General features: G+C 38.5%; 1 protein-coding gene across 4 annotated transcripts in view; it reads right to left on the bottom strand.

The window, feature by feature from the left end:
- Positions 1-23,941, bottom strand: part of LOC134815579 (uncharacterized) — an 86,844-nt gene extending 62,903 nt beyond the window's left edge. For 2 of the 4 annotated variants that reach the window (XM_063824118.1, XM_063824119.1), the window contains exons 1-4: positions 23,793-23,926; positions 23,498-23,517; positions 16,883-16,933; positions 15,233-15,506 (exon numbers count right to left, since the gene is read on the bottom strand). In XM_063824118.1, coding sequence (XP_063680188.1) covers positions 15,233-15,506; positions 16,883-16,933; positions 23,498-23,517; positions 23,793-23,902 — 455 coding nt within the window. In that variant the 5' untranslated portion in view covers positions 23,903-23,926. Of the gene's footprint in view, positions 1-15,232; positions 15,507-16,882; positions 16,934-23,497; positions 23,518-23,792 lie in introns of all 4 variants that reach the window. The other 2 variants (XM_063824120.1, XM_063824122.1) reach the window with 1 other exon arrangement.
- Positions 23,942-26,088: the final 2,147 nt, after the last annotated feature.

Genomic DNA, 26,088 nt, shown 5'->3' with positions numbered 1-26,088 from the left:
CCCTACCTATCAAAGGACAAAATCATTTAAACATCAACAACCCCCATTAATAGCTTTAAATTTCAAACGGAGTCAGGTGGTTCTTTGATGTCAAATCTTTGATTGCAATCAAGACAGTTTGGTTAACTGCCCTGTCGGTTTAATAATACTATCAAGATTAAGAAGTCACGTCATTGAGTGAACTCTGGATTAGAATCTAAGATTCTGCAAACAAATGGAGCACACTACAACCGTAAAATGGTGGATTTAAATCTGAGCCCGATCAATGCAGCGCAGCACTATAAAAAGTATCTCACAACACCCCGGGTACCGAGATTGCAGAGCCGAACAAATAATTGCCGGAAAGTTACAGCTGCCAATTCAGGGGGCCCGCTGTTCTAGACAGTAATGGGCCACTGTAACGATTCGAAGAAAACAAAAGTTCCCGGCGAAATGGTTCCGAGAGTGCAATACAGTTTCCCACACAAATGTTAGAGCTTGTCAAGGGTGTCTTGCTGTGCGTCATTGTCAGCTTTATCTTGATACGGTGAACACACGAATCAATCATGCAAAAAAAAAGGCAAACTAGTGACCGGAAAAAAGCACACTGACGGAAAAATCAAGCCGGCCGTGATGAAATGAAGCAAAAATTAATTAAATACTATAATTATATAAACAGGATAAGCGCTATAATATGGCAAATATGGCAGAATAAGACCCGATACTTCGTCCGAAACTGCAGTTAGCTTATAAGGCCCTTTGAAGTTTAACCAGCCGGAAATGTTTAAAGGCACATGAACGGAGAATTTATTCATTAATTAACAGGAGTACTTAACGAACTAAACGAACAAACTTTTAACAAAATATATGAATAGCCATAACGGCATCGTCAGAATGAAGAATCCATTCAGTGCATTGAATAGGAAAACAAGCATAAAATTATCCCTTCCACTTTGTTCCATCCTTAGCAAATTAATCCTTTAAATTGTCTAAACTGAGATCCCTAATTTTTTCTAACCAGACTTGATAGTGGTAAAAAAAATAACGATCTATCTCTTCTGCAGAAAAATTACAGTAGATATCTGATAAAAATTCGTGAAAAAGTCAAAGCTGGTGGCTTGTAAGTTATATAAGACCATAACTATCAAGGGATCTAGATTCATTTCACCACATTACACAAAAGGACGGAATCACATTGTAGTTAATAGGACTTGAAGTAAAACGCCACGCGTGAAAGATTTACGAAGCTAATCAAGGAGTCAAGTTTTCTGGAAAGTTCCGTTTTTTGCCGAAATAAAGAATCAACTTGTACGTCACAGTCTCAGCAAAAGACATTACGGAGGATAACTAAATATTATGCACTCGAAGAAAAAACACGAACCAAAGAATGATTACGCAAAGATGACCTTAGACTAAGGACGAGTGTTAAATTATATGTTGGAAAGATCACGAAAGAACAATCACGAAACATTTTTTGGGCACCCTCCAAACGTACATTTCAGTTAGGAGAACTAACAATAGTCTCTGAGGTAGCCTTAATTTTCCATGGATATTGACAAAACGATGGCAACTCAATCTAGCCTCCTACTTAAACTATAGACTACGTTTTATATCTCCCACACCTAGACTTTCGTGCGTATCCTGATTCCATTTGAGCTGAAATGAGCAAAAATAACTGTTGATTCAACCAGGAAACAAGGTAAACCATGTCAAAAAGCAGACACTATAATGGAGTGCGAACCAGCATTGCAGCAGAGGAGTGAGGTGTGAATGAAGTCTGAGGAGGAGTATACTCCTGAAGAGTACCGCTAAACATATACGATAGACAAAGCAACGGTAGTTAAAATCAGGAAAACAGCTGCCATGATATTATAGTGGACTAACTGTTTTAGGATTAAGCTGGATTAAATCTTAACACCTGTACATACTCACATAACACGTCTATTAAATGTTGCGTCAGACTCTTATTTACTGATTTAATTGGGGGACATGTTAACTGAAGCTATTTATAGGCATAGAGGTTTTTAGGCGTATAGTGTGTATAACTTCGGTTCTTAACAGTCTTATTTTCATAGCACTTAGGTTGCAAAACCATTCTTTAGCGGGCTGCTGAACGATTAAAACTCTTTCAATAATTCTGAGGAAAACAAACTAATTCAGAGTTTAAGTAACACAATCTACCAATATACTAGCTAGCCAAAATAATAAACATAGGAAAAACTAAAAATTAAACCGTTTAAATTTAAATACTCGAGATGCGTGATGATAACATGAATCGAGCTCATTATCCAAATTATGAATTTGTGTCGCCAAAATCCCAGACAATAATCTCAACCGAAATCCACGACAAACTGCATACCACAACTAACTTAGTTAAACTGATAATAGTGAAACCATGAAACCAAGTTATTCATTCCAATCTAAAATCAGTGCCATCTGAGTTCCTGCTAACCGAGTTTCTGAAATCAAAATCCGACCAACCACAACAAATACATTCCTGAAGATGAACCATTGACTAAGGAATGTTCACTTGATCCAGCACAATTCCATCAGTTATAGACGAGAAACAGAAACATCAAAACACGTCAAAATCAAATGTCTAAACTCGTTCTGTGAGTTTAGACACAAATCGGGGCACATATCATATTACCTCCGGATTCAATGGGTTGAATAGACGAACAGAGTCCTTGATTAAAACGATGAACAGCACAGGGAATCAGCGGTATAGAAGTAACATGTGATTAACTTAAAGAGATCAAGTATAATCGTCAATAGGATTTTTTTTTCAATTCGTTTAAACGGTAGGCTAATCCGTAATTCGATTCCAGGGAACTTCAGTTTGGGCTCGGAAAGGGTCTAAATTCTAGAATCTCGAAGTATGGAATTATCGCTAATCAATTTTCTCTAGAGCTTCGTTATAAAAAAGAACAATAGGTACCATATCAAATTGCAAGATTAATCGTGTGTCTGAGAGAAATGAACGGACCTACTAAAAGTCACACTGCTGATTGGAAACCTATGGAGTATGATTCATAGCCCATTAACTATAGTTATGAGAATGAAGAATAGCGGAAAAAGAGCAACAGTAGGACAAATTGTAACGCTTTACAATTGAGTGCGGGTGGGCAGGGTATAATAATAGTTATGACCCGCGGAGGGTCAATAACATAACCAGATGCTCGCTCGATCAGTGAACGGTACTTATCAACCGACAAAGCAGTAAAGAGAGACTAGAATTGGCACAAAAGACCAGGTAATTGATTTATGAGGATAACTGTCATATAAAGAGTCGTCCTCCACTTCACTAATCAACTAAAACCAGGGACCAGCAGCAAGAGGAGCAGGAGGAACAGGAGGAACAGGAGGAGCGGCTTCAAGAACAGTTGACTGTTATGTGCGTGATGTAGTAACGTGTATTATAATGTGAATGAGTACCGAGGGTGTTGCGGGCTACCTAACATAAATTAGATTAAAATCAGGTCATTTGAATGCTCATATTTCGAATTGTAACAGCTCTCTCTCTCTCTCTCTGAAGCTCTCTCTCTCTCTCTCTGAAGATCCGGTCAATATGTTGAACAGATTGGGCATCATCTTCCTAAGTAAAGCCTAAAAATAACTTTTTTCTATAGTGATAACTTGGTATGATCAGGATTTAGGTTTATTAAAGCAAAATCGAAATAAAATGCTATTTTGTTATTCTCGAAATATTCTTTAGAAAAGTTTTGTTTTCTAATAATTGCTATTTTCTTAAGTAAGGGAGTGAAATGTAGAATGAACTGGGCGAAAACTTGATAAGATCGCACCAAAACTTCTTAGTCGGCTTTGTAATTCTCGAAAATATTCTTCGGAAACGTATTTTTAAAAGCAAATAATAACCATTGGCATGCGTAAAAAGCATGACAACGGATTTTCAACCTTTGAAAACAGCATAGTCGGAGCATCAAACTACTCAACAAAACCAGTTCGTCTCAGGAAAGCTCTTTGATGATGTGAAAGTGATAAACCCAACGATTAACTATCATCCGCCTCGGCAAAATTAAATCTCGGCTCAAATAAAATAAATGACCGATTATTAAATTGGTACCTCGAAAAGTTACCCTAGGAAGGTTTAACAAAGGTTTAACAAAAACTTTACCATAACAGCATCCCATGATCTAAAGTCTAATAAAGTCACGTAGCGTGACTCAGATTGTCGCAACCTTTAAGTAGGCATGCAGTGAAAAACAACCCCTATAAAAATTAGACTGAACGGCTGCGGAGTAACTCCTTGTAAGACCTATCCCCAGGAATGTAGTGTGGTTGTCAGGTGGGAGGGAGGAATGGAGGGAGGGAGGTACAGGTTACATCCTTTAGCCTTGTTGCGGTCCAATAAAGCTGAGAAAACCAACGAATATAGAAAACTTTAGTCTGATTATCATATGGACCGCGTATAACTATAACAGGTATGCTAGGTATATTAAAATCGTGACACTGATGAGGCGGGTTTAAGAGTGGTTCAGTGACTGTAGCGACCTCACCAGGCAAATTAGCTCTGATGGTATTCTGAGTAGCGAGCAGGGGGATTATAGCTGTGTAAACCTTTAAAACTCACAAATCTGTGAAATATGTTGAAGTGAGGAAGTGAGAACAAGCGGAATGGGCTTGTTCTCATCTGATTATGGGAAAGCTGTCGACGATTCGCAGCATTGTCGACGTTTCGTAGCATTGCTTCGACACGACTCGGTCCACTGCGACTGGTGTTTACATGTTCATATAATAAGAGAATAAGGTTTTACTTGTTCTGGTGAAAACCTTATTATCTAAATATCCCAAAAGTCGCTATGCAAGGCTTCATAAATTCTTATTATAACGGGTTTGTTCTCCCTGCCATATGATTTGCTCTCGGACTACAAAATTGGATAAACGTTTAATTAGCAAGATGAATTGGGGGTTCTAGCAAAGGTATTTATATCTGCGCTTCTACAATAGTTGTTGTACATTACAAACTGTGAAATTTATGGATTACTGACGACAATCTACCGAAATCAAATCCCTTCGCAGGGAATAAGTCTACCAAAGATTAAATACTGTGTGGAACCATATAATGGTCACTGCAGCTCCTAGCATAAAACCCCACAATAAAATAATTATGCTGCTCCAGTTTTTGAATAATCCGATCCAGAGGTCGGTGTGTTTCACTGCACGGTGTCTAGAGGCCTACTGTAGAGCAAGCTGAAAACTCATGAACTGCACCACGAGGGGGAGGTTACAAATTTAATGTTCAATAATGGCTTCATTATTAAGGGATTCAATAACGGCCATATTATAAACTGATATGATTAGAAGGATCTTGTTATTCAATATCCATTTTATGGAGTTTTCTTGTAGGTCTGCATAAATCTAGGGGGAGGGGGGTTCATCACCATTATCACTATAATCGACATTTGAAAATGTGTAGCGAAAAATTCACTGAATTATCTCTTCAGTCAGGAAAGCGGGCGAGAGGTTGATATATGGAGCATCACGGCTCTCAAAAATTCTTCTTAAATAGCGGACAAAATGAAACACTAACAGGACATATTATAGCATGGTGAGAACTGAGAAGGAGTTATTAAAATTAAAAATAGTACAACTAACGTTCCGGCACTATATTTGACACTATATTTGACCTGTAGCACTGTATCGGACCTTAAAGTTACAAGGGTGTAGTAAACTTACTAAGTTTACCGCTTACTGGTAACAGGACAGCAAGTGCCGAAACGTCGGTTGTACTATTTTATTTACTCGTTCATTATCATACCAGTTAGCGTTACTGGCCATGTTTCATATTGCCCGCTTTTGAAAGAATTTTCGAGAGATGTTCCCCATCAAAACTTACAATGAATTAGCTCTACATATCTCGACATTTTTGGCATGGCGACAATATGAATTAGTTTAGAATATATGGCGAGTGGTAATGACGCCTCACCAACCCCCCCCTCTCTATGGCGAGTGGTAATGACGCCTCCCCAACCCCTCCCTCTCTCTCAAAACAAACAATCGTTTATAAATCATAACCGACAAAGCGTTAAACTAAACTGTTCCCCTTTTTAATCACTTTCTATAGCCTTGCCGTGCAAATTAAGAAGAGTAATTTCGACGTTTAGGAAGACATAACATTTAACCGCTGCAACTGCATAAATTCAAAAAACATATTAAACTTGTTGGAATGGGAATAATTGTCATTATCACATTACATTTTTTGTGATTTCTCGGATATAATAAAGAGTAAAAATTGCGAAACTAAGGGCCATGTTCTACCATTCCCGCTATTTTTTTTCACGAAAATGACTAGAAAACTCTCGCCAATTTCAGCACTGCAGTTTCATGTTGAAGATCTTGAGAATACTACAATTTCACGCACTCTTTGCAAGTTCTAACATGGCTAAATGAACAATGTCTGGAATGATCGGCGAAAGATAAACTATAAAGTGACCCCGGTCCCATCCCCATACTAACTAAACTACTTTCTGGCTTTGTGTGAAACCAAAAGCCAATTTAGTTACATCTTTATAAGAATAACTTTTGATCTTGCACAGAATACAATGCTGTAATACAGCTTAATTTTTACTCGCGTTACTCATAATGTGTGATTAATGAGGTCCTGGTTGAGACTTGATGTGATTTGTGGGCCATCAAACGGGGTGAAAGCATGGAGCTGACTGCAATTTGGAGGTTCTAGTTCCACTCACTCAAAAGAAATGGGCAGAGTCTTTTAATCATAAAATCGCTCCTCTAATAACTATTATAACTATCAAATGTCAATTCCAATACATTAGCGGAAGATTAACTTGAGGCGATACCACCCCAGCCTGACAGCCTGACAGTCAATTCACGAATATGGCACTTGTCACGAGGACCAAACGTCTAAAGAAGTACTTTATCCAAGCGAGTCACGTTAAAATTTCAGTGCAGCTACCAGATGATTCACTTGGTGAGGAGCCGGCGAGAAGTCCTTCAGAATTCAGATCAAGACTTCAGATTAATCGCAGAAAACGGCGACAATTCACGAAGGAGAAGAATGCAGCTGGCAACAACATAAAATTATCTGATATTTGTGAGTTATATCATAGGGATATATAAATAGTTTATTAAATTTTCAAACCTAAAGGAACTCAAATAGATCAGAGTCTTGACTTACTTGTAACTTTGTAATTAGGAACGATGAAAAATAAACTCTCTAAAGAGTTATGAGCAGATTCATTAATATGAGCACATAAATGTCTGGTACAAAAGACTTTGGTTAAGGAGCGTGGGAGTGTGGCGAGATAAATCATCGCTAAAAACTTAAAGGGTGATACTCGTAAAATATCTGTTCCAACTCGGCGCGCGTCCTGGTAGGTTGTAAACCTACAACTAAAAACAACCACATTTTCCAAAGTTTTTCATAGTTTTGAAATGTCTAACATCAAAGTCGAAATTGGCAAGAATAGCAAACCTGTCTAACTAGGAAACGTCCGAAATTGCGGGACAGTTCGGCAAGAATTCTACTGAACCTTATCGGTAATAAGGCGGTAATAAAATTTGCATTTTCTCGTAGCTAGGCTGCTAGGGTTTCATTTTCGACTATGACATCACCTTCACCATTAAAAAGCCACTTCGATCATCCAGATTTATTCTAAGTCAAATCCAGCACTGTAGTCAAATGAATAGTACAAATGTTAATCATTCACTATGAAAAAACCAGGCACAATGATTGTTGAAGCTGTAGCCTATCATATCAAAAAAAGTTCACAAAATGTGCTCTTTGATGGCAGCCAAAGTTCAGTCGCCTATAACGACAACAAATACGACAAAATCTGCGCCATTGCAAATATTTGAGAGAGAGATGGAAAATAACCCTGGACAAATTTGAAATGGGAATGACCACCACTCAAGCTCCCGTTTCATTATTTCTAGTTAATATATCGCTGATCTAACCGACTAAACTATATTCCTGTTATTCCGCGAACTTTAATTAATCTAAGACCTAAGTAAATACCGGCGGGTTGTTTTAGGTAATATCACTCATGTTATCCATCAAACGATTAATAATGTTCGAGAGATCATGGAATTGGAATCTGTCAGCAACGTCTGTGCCATCAAACGGATTAAAGGATTGGAGTCGATGATTTCGGAGGTTCTATAGTTCCGGCAAAAAACAAGATCATCAATTTATGTGATGTATCATGAAATCCCAATTTTCTTAATTATCCCCATTTATTTAGGAAGATTGCGATCAAAATATTATTTCAAGATGCAACTTGTAATTTATTAAATACTGCTGTGATTGCAGTTGTTAAATCGCTCTAAGTTGATCGTATATTTTCATAAGATACTGGCTCGGTATTAATGAGCTCGCATAAACAGCATTGAATTGTTTCAAAAATTTTGTCTCGCCTTGTTCTTAACGGTTTGTGTTACTGTCCCATTTCGGTTGGCTCAACATTTTAGTGCAACTATTGGATTACTGAATAATTTTAGACTGGTATGAGTCTCATATACATAGCCGGAAGAGGACGTGACGAATCTTAATATAAATCTTAATCTTAATCGAGGCTAGAGGAGCTATAGGAGCTATTTAGACAAGAATAAACATAACTGAAATGAAAAGATACATCAGCGAATTACTCGTGATAGTTACGAGGAAGCAGAGAGTCATTTCATGGAAATATTTACCGATGCAACAGGAAAGTAAATATTTACGGCTCTACTATCGGGATGTCGATAAAAATAAAGTCGGTAGACTTGAACAAAGCTCTCTAAAAAGCTTGGGATTATAATAATTATCGGAAAACAAACGTCTGGGATCACTTGACATGAAACCAGGGTTTTAAACACAACGTGGCAAGTATATACAGCTGACGAACGTCTGTCGGCATACTTGTGATTTAAGATTTATCAAAAACAAGGATCTGTGTGATCGGCAGAGATCGTTTTAGGACCGACGTGTCGCCAGCTGGACAATATGTAATATATATTCGATATAACGCAATTCATGTCTAACTGTCAGATGGTATACTAGTTTCTGACAAGGTTTAAGTTTTGTCAGGATTCATCTGTAAGGGCAGCTGTTCTGATAATTAACAGGAGGTTGATTAGTGATGGGAGAGGCGTGCAGGATGTTTTGGAGCTCATCTGAGTGATGAGATTATATTTAAAGCAAACTCAACAAGTGAGCCGCAGGGAGAGAAAGAGAAATAGAAAGAGAAATAGAAAGAGAAAGAGAAAGAGAAAGAGAAAGAGAAAGAGAAAGAGAAAGAGAAAGAGAAAGAGAAAGAGAAAGAGAAAGAGAAAGAGAAAGAGAAAGAGGAAGTATCTACAATGAGGCAACAGTATGATTTGTGAAGGTTAGGAAAACATTAATGAAACTCAACACTACCATCGTCAGGCTGCAGCTGGAGTGAGAAACATTAGTAATATCTATTTCGGTTAACCAAAAAACGGCGGTTAAATCATGATGACATTGGTGCCCTACATAAAATACAGAATTGAAATCATTTATAAATTATCAAAAAATTGATAAAAACGTGTAAGATACCTTTGCACTACTACTACTCCGCAGACATACACAACATAACAAAGATACAACTATAGAAATATAGGAGACTCTAGAGACATGGATAAACAGGGATAGGCACCAGGAAGGGGAGGGAAAATGGAGAGTAGATGGAGGCGACGGTGAGATTTAAATGAAGTTAAGTTGAGGTTTCAGTGAGGTCAGTGTGAGATTAGGATGAATATACTGCTCGAGAGAAAGGCTAACGGAGATCCGGGAAACGGCAGGTAGTAAGCACTTCTCCCGGAGACACAACACAGCAACAGCCGCTATACGATGAAAGGTAAATGGTCTGCTACCCGGGTAAACATGCACGATGATACCACCGGTAAGGAATGGAGGTTTAAAAAAGATGGACTACGTCGGTTACATGACAGGAAAGAATTAAAAGATTTAAGCCAGGTAGACAGTCGGTATAATTTCACATTTTAACTGGTTAAAACATCTGCGATTCTGCGTGCGGAGGGGTTGTAAGATTAATCCGATTAATGACGAGAACTATATTATGTAGTCGCGATCGGTAGAGCAGATTTCAGGGATAAACTGTCTGGCGTTGGAGCGAGCTAGAAGAATGCAGACAAAGCTTTCATACATGATATGATGGAACATTTCAAGTTTCAAATCATTAGGTAGTGATGAGACCGGAGGTATGGGATCTGAATTATACGGTATCAGGTGCTGAATGCTGATGAAGGAGCGGACCAGGACCAGTGTGGGATCTGGAGCAGACGTTGTCAGACCAGCCCACAGAACATATGCCACTGCCAGGCAATATTAATATAACCCTCCGAGTAATAAGTGGGGACTGGATCCCACAGACAAGTGCCTACGTCAGTGATTCGTTAATGTTAGAATCAAGTGAAAAGTGAATCAACAATTTATACTGGTTGCATTCAGCACTAAATTCCCAAATAAAGCGTTCAGCTCAAATCCAGATTCCCTCGTAATATCACTCCAAACGTCATACTGGCTGAGATTTTTCGCTTCCAATGAACAATTTAGCAGGTAACTAAAGTCTAAACGAACTCATGCAGCTCTGCACAGATATTGTCCAGCTATAACAAGGGAGTAACTTGTGAACCTCAACCGTGGTCAAGGTGGCTCACACAGACTCATGCACATGATGTAATGTGGCATGAAATTGCGGGCACATCTTCATAAACCTGACTAGTCTCAGACTCAGAATCACTTTGCGTTAAATAACAGAACCCTTCGTGGCTTCGTTGGTCACGTGATGGTTGACGAGGAAGGGGATTGGTCCGGGAATATAATAATGAAAGCAGATTCGTGATCAGAGAAAGTTAACATGACAGAACACGGTACTGTAGATTAAATTACTCGGTCAACGAGGCAACGATCAATCCTACCGACGAGGCGATATATGTGTCACTTACCAGGGGGAACATTCCTGCCAGGCAAATTAATATCAACACAATATATTCCGTGGAAATAATCATGATATATCACAACGACAATAAATGAATCATATCGGAAATACGAAGCATAAAGGACCGGGAAAGGAGAAAGAACTCGGTGTATTCCCGGACGTACGTGTCCACAATGCGGAACGTTTGTTCTTTAGAAATGGGAGATCGTTTCAAAGAACCTCTCACTTTTCTGAATACTTTTTGATCTAAACGGTAATTCCGACAGCTTATTTTCCGACAGTCACTTTCTTCAAACTTGAAGCTAACCTCTAAATTTCAAACCCCTCACAAACACCTCAATCTCAACTCTAACATCAAGAAGAAGCTCATATATTTTCAACAAACGTCACTTTTCTAAGCACCATTAATCTAAACCTCTAAACATCAAAGGTATAATTATTATATCTGTTTTACAAGCAAGACAGTAAACAGAAGTAAAAGTATAAGTGTTATCGTCACGTTTTAAGAATTTATCAGACTGTGTGTGGAGGTGGCGCGTTAGTCAATCATATAGTTATCAGGTAGATTAGTTAGGGTAGTGAAGTTACCCTGATTTACTTCTGTCGGAGCTTGGTGGTTATCAAGCTGGCAAATCTCGGGGTAAGAAGCGACGTTACGTTTCAGATTTAAAGATACGAACAAGCACCATACCAAGAGGGAGAGATAGAGAATATGAGCAGTTGAAATCTACCAGCTAAATCGTACGAATCAGCGATTTATAGTTCCGAATTAGACTTCATGACAGGATCAGCTCATGTGATCTGTTGGTTCTATCTCCTTCTCCCGTGATGACAGAACCAATTAATATAACAGAGTCTTGGTCGTTATCTAATTTGTTATTTTACATACAGCTCAGAATACAAGGCAGCTAATTCCTTTCGTTATATACTATTGCTTATTCTAGAGTGGCTGTATCGCATGGCCTGATAAAACAGTATAACGAGCAGCAACGGACGACTAAATACTAATGCAATAAGTGAACGAGTTTGAGGAACCGCTAACTCTAAGTAGTAAACAGATACTTATAGAAAAGCCACGCAGCGGTTAAATGAGATTTGAACGATTGAAAGGTCAGAACAGTTTCAGAAAATTTCGGAGAAAGGTGCGCGACGTAAATAGAGCAAAGTATTAAATCTTATAATCTATAAAGCTATAAGTATAATTCGATCGAACGGAGTCGTAATTTGAGGTTTCAGAATTAGTATTACCTAATACCTAAGATTATTGATGGCGATAAAATTATTCTGAAAAATATATAATCGCAAAAACCTCACGCATGTAAAACGTGAACTTCTCGAACATGTAAATTTAAAATTCCCTGATAATTATATGGCTGAACTTGAAGAATACCGCATTAAAGAAATTATTATGGAATATTATGGCAAACCGCACTGTCGCCACAAGTAAAACATGGCACCAAGACTAATGTGAATGGTTCCTTAACGACCCAGAGCTACGGGCTATAACATCTTAAATCTAAAAAGTTGGTTCCAATGAGCATCTGCACCTGGAATACTAAACACAAAGACATATTGATACATAATACATGAAGGAAAGAAGAGGAGGACCAGGTGAAGCTGATCCATTGTCCGCACGAGCTGAGTAGCGATGAGGATAGAGTACTACAGCAGTCAAACTGGGGCCTTCATGTACATGGAGTCACTGTGAACTTGATACATGTGACTGTATAATCAATTTTTAATCTTTAATCAATAACAAGCTTGCGTTCATCATAATATCTAGATTTAAAAATTGCCTTTGATTTATGTTATCGCTTACCTCGATCATGCATAGAGAATTGTGAATATAACAATTCGCACAAGATCGCACTTAATTTAACAACTGATCTCAATCGCATGATTTCGCGGAAAAAGATGGAATGAAAGCTCGCAACGAAGGACCAAGTGAAGGTCGGCCCCTGAGCCCCATATTGCGCAGAGTATGAGGTCGGTACACCATACGCAGGGACGTGTAGTGATGATGACCAGATGAGGTGCACTACTCTGCCATCCGAGCATTTATATCCAAAACAAGCAAAGAACGCGCTGTAAAGAGCTCATGATACAATGAAACTGTATACATGTACGGGGGCCCTCAACAATGCACTGATTGGAAACATATTGTGAGGAGTGAGAGCTTTATATTTTGAGGTTCGAACTATAACAAGTATTTACACTACACTCAAATCAAATCAAATCGCTCAGGGGAGATATCACGGGTTACCAGGGTTAAGAAAACATCGCAGCTTGCAATTAAACGGATTGCTTTGGTACCGAGCTCAGTATAGTAGACCCCGGCAATGTTTGACAAATAAGTGAGATCTCGTTTACAGCAATACTACTTATCACAGAAACCGTAAAACATAACAGGACGCATGTGACAGAAAACATGCGATGTGGCGAACAAGGATCAAGCGGAAACAAAATAACAAGACCTCGACAAGTCTAGATAACGGTACGGATAGACCGAGATCCGATCATGTTATAGTGTCGCAGTCTGGCTGGCCGAACTGTGGCTACCAGATTGTAGCGAAGAACTGGTAACTTGATCTGATGCGACTAATGATAGTGGGCTAGTTGGCTATTCCGATTGTAATGGGATGTTAACCGATTTAGAACAGGCAAACTCGATAAAAAATGAGCAAAATGTTTCATAAAAACCGGGACGGATAAACAGCGGGGACAAATTGGTCATGCACAATGCACATGGCCGATCGATAATAAATGTTCGGACCTGAATAGTGTTCGGCCTCTTCAAATGTTGGAGTATTACTCATTCAATGAGTAACTCATTTCTCGAAGGTCTCCTTTGACCCTTAGTATTTATTTGTTGCACATCAAAACCAAACAATGTTCGCACACAGCTCTATATCAGGATAATCTCATTACAAGCAACCATTTCCTCGAAACCCGAGCAGGCCCTATAAAAACACGTCCTCCACAAAACGATCAGGGTCATTTAAAATCAAAATTAGCTTATGTTATAAGTTAGTAGGATCATTATTCCGATTTTAAATTAAATCAGAAGATCTTTTAACCCGTAACCCTTAAATCAACAACTAAGACGATCCGTGTTATTAACAATTGCCGACAATTTTGTAAGTGCATAATTTAATAAGAGTTGTAAGATTTAATTTGGTCAGCCTTTAAAATCTACAGTGAGCGTTGTATTTAATTCGTTGGATGTTACTTTAAACATTTCCCATAGTGAGTTAACTTTAAATTAAAGTTAAGTCACTTTGGGCAATGTCCTCATTACTGATTACTGTTAATATAAGAAATTAGAAATTAGAAAATGACAATGGTTCAATTAAGTGGATAAAGTGATAATTCGTCCCGAAAAATGTTTGGCTACTCGCACATTACATCCTCCTCCATTTCTTCAAAAACATTAAATATAGACCGATAAACATAGCAGATCGATATTGTAATGAAAAATAAAGTACCTTCAACATGCACCATACTAAACAGAATTGGAAGAAGAGCACAACACTTTTAGAGAGAGTAAGAAATAAACACGAAATAACGTCCCAAACTCCAATACTAAAACCAGACATCACAACCAGCTGTACTCCAAAACAAAGCAGCATCACACTAACAACAACAATACCCCCAGTCCCCACTCCTAAAGCCGATCGTCTGAAGTGCCCGATCTATCTTACGCTCCCGGCGCCGTGTAATTAGTATGTCTGAGCTACCAGACCCCTCACAATTGGAGGGACACACGATCAGGTGAGAGAGGTAGGTTCCCTCGGTGTGGGAGTATACGATGTGTAATTCAACATGTGCCTTGTACATCAACTAAATTCTGAATTACCCGGTAATGTGACGTCACGAGTCGGATAATTCTTAAAATGCTCACTAAAGTTCACTTCAAGGTACACGGGGGATCGTGGTTTGGAACAAAAATAACAGTTTGAAGTCTGGAAACAGTATTGGAGAGTTCAGGTACGATCGAAGGACAACGTGACTCGAGTTAATAAAGGTAACGATTGAGGGAACACCGTGGTTAAGAGCCAAACCTAACAAATTATTGTCAGAAGATACGACAAAAAATTTAAACGGTCGTTTAAAATATTCAACATATTATATTATTCACGAGCTCCATGTTAAATAATAATGAACAAAAGGATTAAGGAAAGTATCTGATATATCACATCTTCCACCCCACACACAATTAAAAGGGAATTAACAGTTAACATCGATACCAAAATTTGGGAGAATTATATCCGTTTTTATAGAACGATACCCTGACATTAATTGTATCCTACCTAGACAAGTCCCCGACATCCTCCTCAGCCTCTGTATCCTTGTTCCGGGTAGTGTTGAACATTCTCAGGTTGTCAGCGTACTGCTGTGATGACGTCATGATGTCTGGTGATGACGTAATCATCGGGGACTCAATCTCGCTCTTCATCTTGTCATGTTTCTCCTCCGTATCTGTCTCCTCCTCGCCATCATCATCATCTGTATCGCTGCTGAGGTCGTAACCTAGCAGATCCTGTCGGGACTTCTTGTTTCCCATCCTCTCTCGTCTGCTTACGTCTAGAGGAATTTGTAACGGTCAGTGGTATGTCCGGCATTTTTCCGAACCATGAGATTTGAAAGTTCTCAAACCAGCAGCCCAACCCCGGACTTTACGCCGTGGATACATTAAATTCTAATTTACAGTTGTGGTACCCAGACGCGCGCTTATAGTGGTAAACAGTGTTATGTCACTAGTCACACAAGTCACAGCTGACAACAGATGTTTTAAATATTTTGGGTTGAAGTAGTACGAATACCGAACCCCCATGTAGCCGATTAGTTATGTTCCACGATAGCACACGATTACAATATAACCCTGAATTGTCGAGCTCACAAAGTTTCCTTCAGATAAGTCCTACCTACTTCTGGAGGAGGACCACAAGCTCTCGGCCTAACTCAGGCTACCACGATAAACTTATTTTATTGCCGGAAGTCTTGTTCCTAAGTACATCAACCATGAACCAAGTGGCTAAGTAAAGTTGAACATGTCAAAATACTGAAAACATTCCTCCACCTCCTAAAGAACCGTCCTTTATAGCATATTAATCGTGGGGCGTTAACATCTATTTTTAGATCTCTTTAAACAGAACTTTATTATTGTTGGTCCTCTCACGTAGTGCGATGGTCTCTTTATGACGACAAGGCGGCTTTATGACGACAAGCATGTGTCATAGTAAAATGAATCATTGTTAAAAACCATGCATATCTTCTTTGTGCCAGGATTAGCAGGGATATAGAGGCAGATAGGCAAAATCAATCTGCGGAGTAATTATATGCAGCAAGATGGACAGATAGGGTGACTATTGTTATCCCTGTTACGTAGCTGAATATTTACTACTTAGCTGTCTGGACCTGGTCATATACTGGTCACATACTGGTTCACTTAGTGAGAACCGACTGAGCCTGGTCACATGGTACTGTGACGTCATCATACGCGACCACCCGGTACTCCTCAAAAGATGTTAACTACTTAATGGTCGAATATTAATCGGATCAAATATCAAAATATACGTCATAATACCACGTAGTTTTATTCCAATCTCGAACAAAACTGTAACTGTAAGAGCTGAGCAGCTGATCACAGCGGCAGTGGTGTGATAGTCACAGAAGTTTCTAGGAGGCTACATTACTATTTCAGAGACTAGAATACATGGTATATCAGTGTAGTAGTAGTAGTGTTATGTAATCTCCCTGTTTAATATGGTTTGTAAGGTGTGCCTCATGAAGAGTGGTTCTTTCTTTACCTACTGCCGGCCCCCAACGGGTATTAATTAATTAAACACTATAAATAGGGGAAACAGAAACCTGTTACAAAGCAAGGCGTGGCATGTAGAGGTTAATTATATAATTATATAATTAATTATATAAAAACAGTAGATAAAAGGAGGACTCACATAAGGTTGAGTCAGAGTCGGACTCTTCGTTTGCTGAGACATCTCCTGGCCCTGAAAAAGTTCATTAATTAAGCTTATTTCTTGAGATTAATTCCCATTGTAAGCTACAAAGTTAATCTATCCAAGGTTAGAAATATTCGTAGATGCAATTCTTTACAACGCAACAAGGTTTGTGTGTAATAACCAAAGTTTTTTCTCGCATGAGTTACAAAATATGTAAAAGCTTGTCGAATAAACGAAACTAAAAAGATTAAAAATTACACATTTTTTGGTTGGGAGCAAACGAAGATTAAAGAGAAAAGGACGATAACGAAAAGGTGAAAAGTACGTGACTTCTCGTTTCCACACGACGTCCTAAATCTTTTAATTCCCGATCAGAGCATAAAAACAAAGGAGCCTCATTAACTCATAAACAACACCACTGACTCGGAACAAGATAAAAATAATATCAGTCATCCAACATAACTCCCCGGGGTATGAATTTGACCCGTTACTAAGGTTAATAAATGCCGGGTGAATGTATTCTGATCGAATTCTGCGCATAGAGGGGGTAACCATGCACCACTCTCCGCCACCAGATGACAAAAACCCGATAAAATAATGAGTGAGATCACGCACACAGATGTCAGAGTTGAGGCTGAGAAACTTCTCCGACTTGCTACACCCACAAACTATACCAGAGTTACAACTAAACGAGGAATAAAGTTTGGAAGTACCTACTACTCTGCTACATGATGACACAGGTGCACTGTGCAGACTGCAGGTACACTACAGTTAGCTTCACACATTCTCACAGTTCTTGAATTGGCCTGGAAGCACGTTTTGTTTTGGCTTTTAAAAGGCTATCATGGTGACATGTGTATTTGGCGACATGATGCGTTGGATTCTGAGGAAAACTCAGATATCAGTAATTATCCGACATAATTATAAAATATATCCAGTGAATATCCAGCGAGCCCTGTCATGTCTAATTATCGCTACAGCTGCATTACTACGATTAAGATAGTACACTGAAACTGAAACATTTTAAAAGTACGCTGACAAAGCTATATACTGATCACCGTAATGCAATCAGACGGATACGACAGGGCTACGAGCCCTTGGAGACACAGACTCTGTTGCCCTTGGAGACACAGACTCTGTTGCCCTTGGAGACACAGACTCTTTTTCCCTTGGAGACACATCTACTCTGTTGAAACTCGGTAGTAGGTGGTTAGTGGGAACATGGTTACTACCGATGAGTTGTTGGTAAGTCCGCTCACTGCCCAGAGACTGGCTTTTACGTGAACAACTTCCATCATAGCTCAGTGTTTAAACTTTGATCAGACTAATTGAATTATAAAAGCAGAAGTTCGTGTCAGCACGTATACTGAATTCTGATAAATAAACTTATGACCGTCGAGGAGTGAATGTACGGAGGGAGAGAGAAAGAGAGTTTCTCATAATCTCATATTATGACTGTTACAACATAAAATGGTCCTGATGCCGGACCTCTTAATTCAGGAGCCCAACTTCAAAGAGCCTGGAATGATTTTCCTGATTGGAAAGTTGTTACGATCAAATTTCAAGTTTGAGCCGACCCATTTTAGTGCCTTATAGGTTTCATTGAAGCATGCTAAAATCCAATAACATGCAGCAGGATTTCTATTAAAAGTAGAGTTCTCTAAAAGTCTGCAAAAAGGGTTTTATAACAATTCCTAGGAGGTACCATGACCATGGTATTACAACAAGTCTCACGTGACTAAGCCACGTGTCCACTCTGACCACCTGCAACACGAGCAAAGAAGCACTGAGTTCCAACTAAATAAACTTGAGAATATTATGTAATTTTAAGCAACCTACAAACACACATTACATTTTATACTCTTATGTACAACTGGAACGCATCAGCTCGTGTACCAAGGGGCCGGGGGTGACCGTTTTAGTTAATTTTTCAGGAGAAAAGTGGTCTCCCCCTCATTGAGGTCCAGGAGATGAGTTATCTTACATAACAACTGTACAATATACGCCTCACTGATAAAACTTGTTCCTGCACATCTGTTGTTGTAGTAAGGTATGGTTGTTATGTACCGGGTGTTACACTATATCACTATAATATGGGAGTGACTAAAGTCGGGACTCTAGGACGAAGGTCGGGGTCTCATGTCTAGAGGAGGCGCTCTATCAAAATCAGACAAAGTTTAACAGATAAGTACGTATGTGAATATTATTGATCCGGACCCTCTCAAAGGTAAACCAACAAACAGCAAGTTAAACTTCAGGGTGAAGAGAATAACAATTCATGAAGTAGAGAAACATTAAACCGTTGTGATCGCTCAATAATGATCCGATTAGATATTCTCTTGCATACATTTTTTAAACAGATTCAAACAATGGTCACATACCGGGTGCTATTCACTGAATCATACTTTCAAAGATTTCCGAATAATTGCCAATTTTCACCTCTACTCCTGCTCTTTTGGTGCTGCCTAAAAAGGATGGTATTTTGAAAGCGTCCCAGGTATTTCTATTTTCGCGTAGTATTATGACTGGAATTTTAAGTAGGTGACTAAAACAGAACCAACTTGAAACTTCAAAGGTTACAAATGTCTGAGGATGGAGAGAATTGAAGTCGCTCAGCTGCAAACCAAAACTCGCCTCATGAGAGGAGGATAGTCGACAACTTTCAAGAGAAAGATGTCAAGTAAAGCAATAACACATTGCTTCAGACATGCAATCATCAAAGAAAACAAATATAAGGGGTACAATTTACAAGCACGCAAAGTGACCCAATAACATGTGGAAACCTATTTGTGCAATGTGCAAACACTCCGCCAACAGAAATGCTTGATGGGTCACTGAGTCATATAAAATTGTACATCCTTTGTTCACCAAAAAAGTCCCTCGTGGAAATTCATACACACAAAAATGGATGGTGGATGGTTTCTAAAGGCTCGCATTATGCCACCGAATGTACAAAATATGTCAACATATTCAATATTCATAATGACAGTAGCAGTTTCAGTTCCTTGTGCAACTGGACAGTGTTAACTAAACATCCTTCCGAGCTTATTAAATGTCATGAGAACGAACCATCTCGTACCATTTTCAGAACCACGTACTTCCTGACCAGTTTTTAAGATATTTTTATGGATCGTAGGAAATGAGGTTACGTTTCAGTGGCCGATCCAGTTATTAAATTCTACATAGTTCAACTGCAGGGCATGTGTGAGTACTTAATCTCATTTTCGTAGTGAGTTTTGATCGCATTCCTTAGCTACGAGTTCAATGGTAACTGTAGGTAACAATAATGAACGTCAACATTCAGGACTGTGAATTTGGTGGTAAATAAAATAATCCAATGCCAGAAACCTTATATTCATGTCTCGTTCCTGAACATAATTTAAGGCCATCTGGTTCACTTGGGAGCACTGAAATAGATGATTTCCGAACTGTTTCTTGAACCCAAAACTGTACACTGGAATCTAATGTTAAATTTGATGAAATCAGTTGGACAGTGTCCACTTCCTCATATTTTATGCATGATCCGGAAGTTCTCAAGATCGTGATAGCTCATTCACTGGTACAGCGTGATCGTTCCATTAAAATTGTTGGCCAGCGTCCAAATACGGAAGTTTCAGTTTCCAAGATTTCAATAGTGCATCAGCTGATACTCCATTGGGGTGCCATATGTTTTGGTCATTTCTGATAATGACAATACACAAACAGTGTCAAACCATTAATATAATACACTGTACGTGAACGGTGAGAACTTCTTGGTTCTCGTGAACAATTTGGCTAACCATGCCCTCTTTCGGCCAACGTTAAGCGTCATCTAGCTCCCAGCCAACTTCTTGAACCAAGAATCTTGTTCCATGTTTGATCAAATGGTATCCAATCGTGAAGTCACAAAATATACGAAGCATGACCATGATCGTGTTACCTCGTGGGAAAATTCCAAAATGGAGCAAAATAAATTATCTATCTACGCCGCGCAAATAGTGTTGCAGTAGATGGTCAAAATGACATGCTGTACAGCTTAATTCGCTCGCGCGTCACGTTTACGACCAAATCCTTTGAACATCTCCGAAATGTTACAACGTGTTTTACAATTCGCCTCGCCTTTTATTTTAAAAGCTGTGACTTGCAAACTGTGTCACAACCATGCATTTAAATTAATATATAGGTCCAGATATAGGTCACATTTCATTGCATTAACTAGAAATACCTTACCTCCACCATACATTTAGAACGAGCAGAAGTTTAACTTTTGACAGTCTCAGACCACAATTAACACAAGTCATAGCCGGTACGCTCGATTCCTCTGGCATGATGAATATATCACATATACATGGGAATATTTGTGTGCGAGCTCGATAATGATACATGACAGTAACTCTCCCAAAATTTAGATCCAACCGTGAACTTACTTAATAACAGCAGTTACCAAGTCCAATCGCTCCTGAACGAGTTATATCAGTCGAGAAGGGACGATCAATGACCAGTCTCAGACAAAATTACATTTTATGGACAATATGGCAAATTTGGGAGGGAAAAAACTGACGTTGATTCCCATTAAGCCATTACCGACTTTGTGTTGATTGATTGGCATAGTTTTAGAGGACGTTTCCGTCACGAAAGGGAGTTAGCAAAATCCCGTACCAACCAATCTTGGAATTCCTTGAAGTGCTATGCAGGGATTTCAGCAGTGCACAGTCCGAGTTGGTATGCATAACCAATTACAGTTCAGATAAGGAGCCGTGATTGTTCAAGCTATTTCCCATTAGTATAGCCGCATATGGAGGTTCAAAGTTAACAACTAGGCACCCAGCCACGCAGGGACAGTTCAAAGATTCTTTCGCCGTACGAATATTCGAGCCATGCATGGGATGTTACAGAAGGGTTACTGCAGGTCGATTATAATATGTGATTATATACCATTGAAGCATTGAACAGGCCATAGAGTGATAGAGCATCGCAAATTAAGTGTGAATTTAATTTGAAGTAAAATTTCCAGGTCTTCTTTGCAATGTAATTGATCCAAGAATTGTGATGGACTTTTAAGCGGCCATTACGATGAAAGGGCGAGACTTTTAAAAATAGAAAATGAAGCTGTGGCTCTTATTTTAGGACTGATCTGTTACACCAACCAACCGACGAAAATAGAAAATCAGCGTACCCAAATGTGATTCCCGATGACATGAATCCTGACAGAGTATTATACCCAAGGTCCACAATCCACGATCCATGTCCACACAAATATTTGCCGCGCATTCAGCACAGTAAGATCGCGGAATATTTGTGTAAATAGCTGAAATTCATGGAACACTTGGCAACAGGCAATGCCACCACCCCCACTGTGAGGGAGATTGAGCGGCCACTCTAACAAAATGAGACCTCGTACACCAAAGGGAGGTGACGGATCAGTCAGTCAATATGCATTTGAAGGGCAGCAAGGTATTTGCAACAGATGACATGTGGTACACCCCGTGAAGTCATAACCCGGGGAGTACCCGCTACACACAACAGTGTATACACTCTACATTTGATTACATCCATGTAAAAGAGCTCGGAATCCCTAAATCAAGTTAACACTCAGACAGTTTGATTATTAAGAACTTTAAGAAAGTGCTTAGCTTAAAAGCCCGAATTTTACATCCGCAGGAACCCTCGGGAATCTATCACAAAAGAGTATCAAACAATTAGGAAAAGTATGGCCAATTAGGGATCACTAGAGAGGATGTTTGGAAGGGTCGGGGCAGTTTGGAAGGTGACTGGTGGAGTTACTACGGCTGTGCAGCTGGTTACACTAAGTGGTAACACTAAAAGTTGTAACACTAAAAGTGGTAACACTAATTGGTCTGGTAACTGGTTTGTGGTAACATGTCTGAGAGTAACTGGGCTCACTTATGAACTTGTTTTGAAGTGACAGAATACAGATTGTAGTTAATCACTAACAGTAACAGAGGAGAGCCAGAGGCTCAGAGGTGGGGTTCAACTGTACGCCTCTACGGTTTGAGGAGCTAAAACAAGAGGCTGCGCATAACAAAAGGGGGACACGATACAAATTATAATTTTGCTCCGGGTCTAAAAAAAGGCAGAATAAACTTAGAACGGCGACATTTTAAGTTAAACATACTGACATGCAGAAATTACCATAATCTTACCGTGCGGTACCGTGCAAGTTACAATCAAAGTTACCATAAAAGAATAATTAGACATATGCAAACAATCTCTTGAGTTACAACAATTTAAGGTCAAAGGTATCAACAACTACCTGCAGACAATTAGTGTCAAAAACAAACCATCAGGTCTGAACGAGGGGATTCTAGCATAGTAGCATACAGCCTAGCTGGAGTGAAACTTGAAAATACCACATATTTCTTACAAAAGATTTGTCTGGTAGACCAGGTCCATATTTCTACCTGTCTTCGCAGAAAACATTCCTATAGTCAAGTAACGGCACTTCAGGTTTCCAACAGATAGCACTAAGTACTACGAAAGTTTTTCAACAAATCAAATTGAGGGATGAAATATAATGGTGTACGAGTAGCGTTAAATAAGAACATGCACGATGCGCACATGCACTGGATACCTTGCAGGTCACATACATTATAAATATCACATGAAACATACCTGAGACTACTATGACTAGACTAGATCAGGGTGAAAAATTGGGTAAGAAAAAGAGTCATACGATTGGAACCAAATTAAGATACAAATAGTAGATAAAATGTAAGAGTTAAGAAAGTATAATGTTCGGGCCCGTAAGTTATATTAGGCAGATAATTGAGAATAGAAATCTGTCAAATGCTCAAATGTGCCAAAAGTTACGAATAGCAATCATAAAAGGTAAGTTTTTCAAAAACAGATCATTTGGTAAAGATAAAATTGGAAGGTTTCATGCAAAAAACAGAAGTGTTAGACTGACCGAGGTAGTTTCCCCACAGGCCCGAGGTGGAGTCCTTCAACTCCTCCTCTGTCTCCTCCATCTGTCTCCACCTGTCTCCCTCTGTCTCCTCCGTCATCAGGGCTCTTCATCTCTCCATGTCCTACCTTATAATATATATTTATTTAGTAACATGTTATACGATACCATTACTTGAACGCTTAAACTTTATTATTTAAGTGTTTATTTTTGACAATTATTATCAATATTAACAATACTCCATAGGCATAATCTGCACAACAAGTTGTGTCATTATTGGTTTTAAGTTTTTCTGTCACACTAACTAACAAGCAAAAAACTGTAGCAAACAAGAGTGCAATATACTAATAATGTGCAGATTAATAATGTTATGATGATTACCAATGAACTTTCATGCTTCAATAGCTTAAACGTCTGTACATACAGTACATTTTAAAATATTATAATATATTGTCGTGTAAAATGTGTTAGAATTTACTTACTTATAAATATTTGCAGCACTCGATGCTGCTGTCAAATTTTATAACACATAAGCTTAAAGCTCTTCGCGAGTGGTTAACTTGCGTGGTGTTAAGTGTTTTATAATACTTCAGATAGTGTCCAATAGAATAGACAAATCGTTATTTGTTTAAATAATATATACGTTCGTTTAAGAGGAATGCAACGACAAAATTTGACAAATTTTGGCTTCAACTGAATTGACATTTTTGAGTAATTCTAAGACGCTACAAATACTTTTCGATTAAATTTGATGACTAATGACTATAAGTTAGTGACTATAACGTAACAGTGATTTAGTTGGTGTTTAACTCGATGCACCTGATTTTCTCATTTATTATAAAACTTCAATAAGAAGCGTGTAAACAAACCGTCACAAGCTTTTTTTAAAAACATCATAATACTATAATATTGCACGATATGCTGATAGATTCTTTCCTGTCATACTAGTAAACAAGCATTAAAGTGTAGCAAACAATTGCAACATACTCATCATGTTTTAATACTTTCAGTATTACTATATATGGACACGTTCATTTGAAGTTGAGGATATTGGCACAAATAAAAAATGGGGTTTTTGACGTTTATCAACCAAGTATTGTCAGAAGTTCTGAAATTGGTGTGGACTGATAAATATCCCCCCCCCCCCCCCCCCCCTGTATTTATCGATTGCAGCCACAATAAGAATTGGTGCTGCCTGTGAACAAAACATTTGGTCAAATACGGCAGCAAGTGACAATGTAAACATTGCCGTGCCGGCCGAATTTAGGCGATTTCATCGCCTGATTAGGATATGGTTATGTGACAAAGTTTGCCTAAAGGATAAAACATCAACTTGGGGTGATTTACTTTCAGTGTGACGATGTCAGCTACACCGTGCCTTCTGATAGGGTAACAAATATTGTGCCAATATATCCTCAAGGCTCAACTTCAAATAAACATGTGCAAATATAACAAATAATGTACGGTAGCGTTTTGGTACTAATGTAATGTACTGCGAGGTGGTCCAGACACAATCGTTGGTTTATTACAATAACCCTGTCTAGTCTCTGGCTATTGGAGATGTGATGATGATTGTTTTTATTACGTTTCATAACATCAAGTCATGGTTCAATAGCTCAAAATATGTTGAAATGAACATTCGTATGTATTTCAATATTTGTGTGTAATATGCATTACCTTACTCGGGATTATTACGACGGGTTTATTAACGCCCGGTTAAAATATGGTTCGGGAAAAATATGGCGAAATTGCTCAAAACCCACCACATTTTCCCGGTCGCCATTTTACCGGTGTCCAACCTTTCAATTTTAGATTCAAAAATTTTGTCTCAGATGTAAATTTCCTTATTAGAGATAAGCAAGTTTAGAAATTTTCGCATTGCTAAAACTTGTGAAACAAGTCGAATTATCAATAATTGTTGAAAGTAGACAGAAATAATGACTCGTGGTTAATCAAACTAGATGGAAAATAATTTTTAACATTTGAAGCGTAACAACCAGATCGATATTAAGATAAAGGGAGAGCTGTTTAGTCTTCCAATAAGTTGTAATCATCATCGTTATCTTCATCTGGATCATCCCTTTCATCAGTTTTAATTAATTCAAGTTTTAATTTAACTGTTACTTTTACTTTGAGTCCTATTTCATTATGTAGAGATAGTCAATACCTAATAAATTAAAAATTGGCCTATTTAAATCAAATTTGACAATAAGGATATATGACAAGAATTGGGCAAAAAGGTAAATTTTTTGCAATTTTAGCCAAATGAAGTCGAAAAACCTACAACAAGTGTCCCAAT

Source organism: Bolinopsis microptera, chromosome 5 (assembly GCF_026151205.1).
Source record: "Bolinopsis microptera isolate Bmic1 chromosome 5, MBARI_Bmic_1.0, whole genome shotgun sequence".
NCBI lineage: Eukaryota > Metazoa > Ctenophora > Tentaculata > Lobata > Bolinopsidae > Bolinopsis > Bolinopsis microptera.
Note: the sequence above shows the minus strand (reverse complement) of the source record. Positions and strands in the feature narration are given on the sequence as shown.